The sequence below is a fragment of the Pteropus alecto genome, unplaced genomic scaffold, assembly GCF_000325575.1.
Source record: "Pteropus alecto unplaced genomic scaffold, ASM32557v1 scaffold45, whole genome shotgun sequence".
In the NCBI taxonomy this organism is placed as follows: Eukaryota; Metazoa; Chordata; class Mammalia; order Chiroptera; family Pteropodidae; genus Pteropus; species Pteropus alecto.
This window is the reverse complement of record NW_006442491.1, coordinates 8,127,378-8,134,210: the sequence shown is the minus strand read 5'-3', so window position 1 is coordinate 8,134,210 and position 6,833 is coordinate 8,127,378. Positions and strand designations below refer to the sequence as shown.

General features: G+C 40.2%; 1 protein-coding gene across 1 annotated transcript in view; it reads right to left on the bottom strand.

Annotated features, from left to right (window-relative positions):
- Positions 1-1,252: 1,252 nt before the first annotated feature.
- SEL1L2 (SEL1L2, ERAD E3 ligase adaptor subunit) overlaps positions 1,253-6,833 on the bottom strand; it is a 113,356-nt gene continuing 107,775 nt past the window's right edge. The window contains exons 17-18 of the mRNA XM_006921578.2: positions 2,338-2,466; positions 1,253-2,196 (exon numbers count right to left, since the gene is read on the bottom strand). Coding sequence (XP_006921640.1) covers positions 2,077-2,196; positions 2,338-2,466 — 249 coding nt within the window. The 3' untranslated portion in view covers positions 1,253-2,076. The remainder of the gene's footprint in view (positions 2,197-2,337; positions 2,467-6,833) is intronic.

The following is a 6,833-nucleotide window of genomic DNA, read 5'->3' as shown; positions in this document are numbered from 1 at the left end:
GAGAAAGGGGGTGTGTGGGTGTGTGTGTGTGGAATTGTCAAAACCAGGAAATAGAAGCGGCTTAGAGGTGGGACGCTTTTTCTCCCTCGGTCAGTTACCGTGAAGCTGCCCAGGTGCCAGCAGGTGCCCATCCATGCACTGTGGCGATGGGAACTGCTACAGTGGCAGCTACAGAGAAGAGGTCCGGAAATGAACGTTTGAATGATTCTAGTTCCCTAAAACACTCATACTTTCAAGGCCTTTGCTCACATTTACTTGGAGGAATTAGTTCAAATGGCAAATTTATGAGCTTATGCTGCCCTTGCTCCTATATTTCAGGCAGTGTTCTCTACACAGCAAGCCACAAAAAGGGTCTTCCTTTCATCTCTGCCTGCAGCTATTTTCATAAGCTTTTCCGCAAAGGAGTTCATTTTTCACCCAGACTCGGAGCCAGGACTCATCTACTTTGCCTTCCACACTTTCCTCTTTGTCTGAATGTTTGTCTGTGACATGCCCACATTGCAGACATCTGTGGGAAATAATTGCATAGCCAGCCTGTCCATTAGGCCCGGACCTGAGGTTTGGATGTCTGCTCCTTCCTTGTACATTTCTAGAAATTAATCTGGATCCTTTGGAGCTGGGACTCTAGTAAATCAGGGTTTGTTTCCAGGAAATTCTAAACATTTGGACCTCAAACGGGCCAGGATTAGTTCATGGCCAAATAAATGACTGTGGCTAGTATATGTATGTGCAATGTTTAAAAAGCACTTTTGAAGTTAGGCTTCTTTAAGCCTCACAATTCTCCAGTGAAGTAGACATTAATTCCATCTTATGGAGGAAAAACTGAGATTTGGAGAAATTATGCCTAAAGTCATAGAGCTACTAAGGGATAGAGCCAGACCTCAAATCCAAGGATGTTTAGCTCCAAATCCAGTGTTCCCCCATTTCATTCTGTTTTCTGATTCTGATTGATGTTATTAATTAACTCTTTTCTTGTACCTGGGTTGGATTTTCAAGTAGGCAAGCAGGATCTTTTCCCACCAAAACACGTAGCATTTGAGCTGGAGAACTGACTGCAGGGCCCTGAAACCATACAGATTGTTATCAACAGGGCTGTCCCTATATCCCAACCAATTTGCCATGAATTTTTAAGGAGTATTAAAAGTCACCATTTATGGAGTTCATTCTAGATGCCAGGCCCTGTGTTACCTCATTTAATCCTCATACTGACTCTCTGAGATAGGTATTATTTCTTCCCATTTTGCAGATCAGAAAACTGAGATCGAAAAGCTAAAGAAATGTGGAACTGAGATCCAAGCCTGGCCCTCGACATGAGTCATGGGACTCCTTCACTCTGCCCACCCGCCCTACCACCAGCCTCCCTGGCCCTGCTTTGCCTGTCGAAGATAAAGATCCGGACCCTTTAGCTTCTGTCCCAGGAGGCTGGTACCATCTCCCTCTAAGGGAATTCCCCAGATAGAATAAGATTCCAAAAAGGAATGGAAGAGAGGGGTGCAATTGCTGAACAGACCCCAAATGATGTTGTTTGCTACACAGTTGCTAACAGTTTTGATAGAAGTCCATTTGGCAAGGAGTCCAAGTTGGTCTCTCTGGCACACAATGCCACAAGGAGCTTTTGCTCATTAGGGTCATGACGTGGTTCGTAGGATTATTCCCACATGATGGAGGGTCTATTTGAAATTTTTGTCTTTATCAGATTCTGAAGGATCTGTGTTCTTGCCCTTCCAGAACTCCCCCTATGCCCTACCTCAGTATATCTGTAGGAGCCAAGATACCCATTTGTTCTCTTGAAAGGTTGTTATAACAACATGAAAATGGGTGGTCTTTATCCCAAACTCAGAACAAGATCATCAAGATGACAAGTTTGTAATAAAGTCTTAGGTGATCAGTTCCCAGCCCCCTAAGAAGTCTGAAATGGTTTCTCAGAGGACAGGTCCCAAGCTTTGTCCATTTTCCATCACAGGCCAGTGTGGGAAATCTGCAGCAGACTCAAATTTGATAAGGAAATTCTTTATTTAGTGAGGATACCTTGGAGTGAACTGGTTCCCATGAGCAGGTTTTCTTGTGGTCCAGATCCTATCCAAAACGATTTCTAAGTAAGAAGATCAGCACAGCAACAATTAAGCCAATCATAAATAAATCCCAGTATGGTCCAAGGGTGTTGTCCAATTTTATCCATTTCCATATCATTGTAAACTGTTGGCAAAAAACATTCTATCAAAAAATTTTTTTCGAGGCCTCCCATTTTATTCAAAACTATCATCTGCCTCCATCCCACCACCCAATGTTGCTCATTGGAGTTTTCAGAGATTTGGGACCCGTTTGAGGCAAACTTACATTAAAAAACAGGACATCTCGGAGGAAATGCACAGTTTCCAGTTTTATGAGGGCAAGTAACACAGGCATGTTCGCTTCAGGACTTGTTTGAGCAGCCATATCATACAATCTCCTAGCCAAGTGAATGTCCTGGAATAGAAGAATGGCTCATGCTCATTAGGTACAGATTCTTTACAGGTAAACAAACAGAAGCCATTGTTTGAAATATCATAATTTATCTTTGGTAGGCAAGATGACTCCCCCAAGACATTCATGTTCTATGCCTTGGAACATATGACTATGTTATGTTACATGGCAAAGGGGACTTTACAATTGTAATGAATGTCACAGACCTTAAGATAGGGAGAGTAGCCCAGATTACCCAGGTGGACTCAATATAATCACAGGAGCCCTTAACTACAGTTTTCTCAGGGCTGAAGGCAGAAGAGAAAATTGGAGATATATAGAAGAAGTCTTAGGCACGTGAAGGACTCAACCCACCATGGCTGAAGGGCTGCATGGGAAGAATGAGAAGGAATGCGGACAGCTGACAAGAAATTTGGGGTCCTCAGACCTACAAGTGCAAGATACTGAATTTGGCCAGCAACCTGCATGAGCTGGGAAGTGGATGTTTCCTCAGAGCTCCTAGTAAGGGACACAGCCTTGACTTAAGCCTGTGACCTTGTGCAGAGGATCCAACCAAGCTCATCCAGATTTCTCACCTACAGGAACTATGATATAATAAACGTGAGATAACTGTGAGATGACATTTATTAAATCTGTGGTAATCTGTTACAGCAGCCACAGGAAACTAACAGTCTCCAAAAAGCTTTCTTGGATTCCCCTAGACCCTATATTAGGTTCGATTCCAATTAAAGGAGCAGGAGAACACTAGGCACTAACATACAGTTCCCTAAAACAAATACAGATAGTAACAAGTACTTAAAGTTCTGAGTTTTCTTCGTAGTACTTGTCATACCTAAAGTTACAGAATTTGTCTCTGTCTCCAGGTCCTTGAACCTGAACTGCCTGCTCACTTCTGAATTACCAGAGCTTTATGAAGTGCTGGGTACATAGTAAGATTTTTATAATACTTGTAGAATGAATGAATAAACTGTTTTTTTTGTTGTTGTTGTTCTCAAGCTGCAATTTGATTCCTCCAAAGACATTATATTTTTAGGGACTATTTTTTTTTTAACCATTAACATTTTTTTCCTTTTGTTTTCACCTACTAATGGCTTGTTTTTGTTTGCTTTATTTTTGCTTTGTTTTTCCAAATAGAGTAGTGAAAACGCTAAGTAGAGTTGCCTTTGAAGGTTGAAGTACCCTGGGCCTGTCCCAAAATTGTACTTTGCTTGGATGCCTGTGGATTATTTTCAATAAGAAGGGGAAGAAGAGAGATTTTTCACAAACTGTGGTCATCCAATTTTGTTGTTCCTTTGTTGTTCCTCTTTATCTCTCAGAACTTTAATTCCTAGAGTTCAATCGTTATGAATCCTCAAGGCCTCTGCTAAACTATTTCTTGGGTAGTGTCCTCTCTCAGTTCTGTTCTGCTTGTCATTTCTTAAATTTTCCCAAAGCTTTGTGGTCTGATAAATTGATTTGTTGGAGAGAGGAACATTCTCGCTTAAAATACTTAAACTTCAGTAACATAGTAGACTGTCAAAAAACAAATCTTCCTGGCAACAGAGAAAATAGATGTCATAAAAACTCTAATTTGTGTCTCTAATTCCAACAAATCCAGTACGTGTTTCCTTAAAATGGCTGTGTCACCCTCCACACATGAAAGACATATTGACTTGAATAGTTCAGGGAAAGGCAGCCTTTGTCGGTATCTCAGGCATTCATTCTTATTTGAGGCAGGCAATAATTTTTAATTTATCTTTTGAGGCACAAATATCACAATTCAGTCACTAGATTCATAATGAAAAATAGCGAGAAGTATCATTAAAGTGGGAGCAGCTCACTCCTTGTCCAGTTAGCCTCACAGTTTGTAATGGGTGGAGGTGGGGTGGAATAGGAAAAGTCTTTAAAATTCCCAAAGAAATTCTTGAACACTTGTGGCTCATTAGTGCAACTCATTTAATACAAATTTTATTACTAGCCTCCAGAAAAGACTCCTTGTTCTTTATTTAGTTAATAATAAATTCGAATAATTCAAACAAAAAATTACCTCTCGATAGTGTTTTCATAATGGCCAAGGTTCATTAAGTGTACACCTAACCCACTTACGCTTAACTTTCTTGTAGTATATTTGACTTAATTCTGCTTTAAATTCAGTGGTTTAGGAGATTATGTAAATCGATCCATAGACTCTTCTAAAATAATGCGTTTCTAACTAAAATGTCAGGTGTGAGATTGGCTGAAACATGATGGAGTGAGAGACGTCCCTAGATCTCTCCCCTTGAAACAACAATAAATTGAACATCTAAAACTCAACAACAACAACAAAAAACCCACACTGCACACCAGCACTTCTGAGCATGGGATTTGCACAAAAGAGTTACCACAGGTCAGAACCCTGTGTGTCAGCCAGTGGACTGGGAGAAACAAAGAAGCTACCTCTCGCAGCTGAAGCTTCCTGTAGGAGGAGGAGGAGAGGAGAAGGTGTAGTGACTTTCCTGAGCAGCCCTGCCTGGGAGTGCTGTGAGATCCACGTGGCCAATGGCAGTGCCCAGTCATCAGGGCATAAGGCAGAGAAACCGGGACAGAGGAAAGAGGGGACGGCAGAGAAACAACAGTTGATTTTTACAAGCCACAGTTGCAAATCTGAGATTGTTCTGCAGACCCCATCCCTCAACCCAGAGGGCCCTTGCCCCCCTACCCTCCGAGATGGAATGCCACGGAGCCCCAGGGGAATCTGAGCAAATGCTACCAAAACTGTTGCTAACACTGACAGGGACTGAAACTGAGGGTAGCGAGTGTGATTAAATATCTACAAGAAAATAAAAAGGCATTTTTAAAGCTTTATATAAAGCAGAGATCCAAGAGGCTTAGGTGCCACCTACTGGAAACCAAAAGAAAAATATCTTCTTTGCAACAGGCTAAGGGACATAATAAAATAAATCTTCTTTATGGAAAAAAAGAAAAAAAGCAGAACACACTTCCATTAATGTTAAGATGGAGAAATAGTCCATTACACCATGAACAAGGTGACAAGGCATCTCAAAAAGAAAGAAAAATCTACAGAAAATAAGTTTACAGATATAGAAATATGTGACTTAAATGACAAAGAATTCAGGATGGTACTTCCAAAAAAACTCAATGAGATCCGAAATGAATCATATCAACCATTTCAGGAATTGAAAAAACAACTAGATGAGCAGAAAGAGAGACCAAAGAACGAAAAATAATAAAAGAGAAATAAAAGAGCTAGCTGATACCATCAGGAGAGGAAACATAAGAATAATGAGAATTCTCGAAGGGGAAGAAAAGGAGCAGGGATTACAAAGCATTTTCAGACAAATGGTTGACGAGATTTTCCCCAATCTAAGGAATGAGCTGGAGCTTGGAATTCAAGAAGTCAATAGAACATCCAATTACCTCAACCAAAAAAGGCCTCCACCAAGACACATTGTATTAAAATTATCAAAAATCAATGACAAAGAGAATTCTCAGAGCAGCCAGAGAAAAGAAGACAGTAACCTATAAAGGAAATCCCATTAGATTATTGTTGGAATTCTCAGCACAAACCTGGCAAGCCAGAAAAGAGTGGAATCAAATAGTCAAACTATGAAATGAAAGGAACTACTAGCCAAGAATAATGTATCCAGCTAAGCTCTCCTTTAGATATAAAGGAGACACAAAGACCTTTCCAGACATACAAAAATTGAGAGAATTGTCAACTACGAGTCCTGTACTACAGGAAATACTGAAATGGGTCAGTTCACCTAAATCAAAAGGACAAAAAAAAAAAAAAGCATAATTAGGAGTAATTAGGAGTAAGGTGACTAGCAATGGAGTGCAACCTTTACTAGGAAGAGGGCATTATAAACTTAAATAAAAAGAGATTTGCTATAGCAAGATAGTAATGAACGTTCAGCATACATAGGGACAAACTGAGACAACAGTGACTGAAAAAGGGAGGTTTCAAAGATCCAAATTCATAAAGGATAATGGAGATAAGGCACGCACAGAAGAAAAGGGACGATTGTATATATATAACTATCCTTTACACATACGTAATAGTAACCACATGCCGAAGATTCAGAACTGAAGTATATAACATAAAACAAGAAGGACTAGAGGAGAAACCCACAAAAGCCAACCAAAATAAAGAAAACAGAAACACAAGGACAGGGAAGCAATGGAAACACCGAGCTACCAGAAAGCAAAAGATAAAATGGCTAGAAGAAGACCTCATATTTCAGTAATCACCCTAAATGTAAATGGACTGAACTTACCAATAAAAAAGCACAGAGTTGCAGATTGGATAAAAAAACAAAACCCAACCATATGCTGCCTCCAGGAGACACATCTCAGTTCTAAAGACAAATATAGACTCAAAGTGAAAGGAT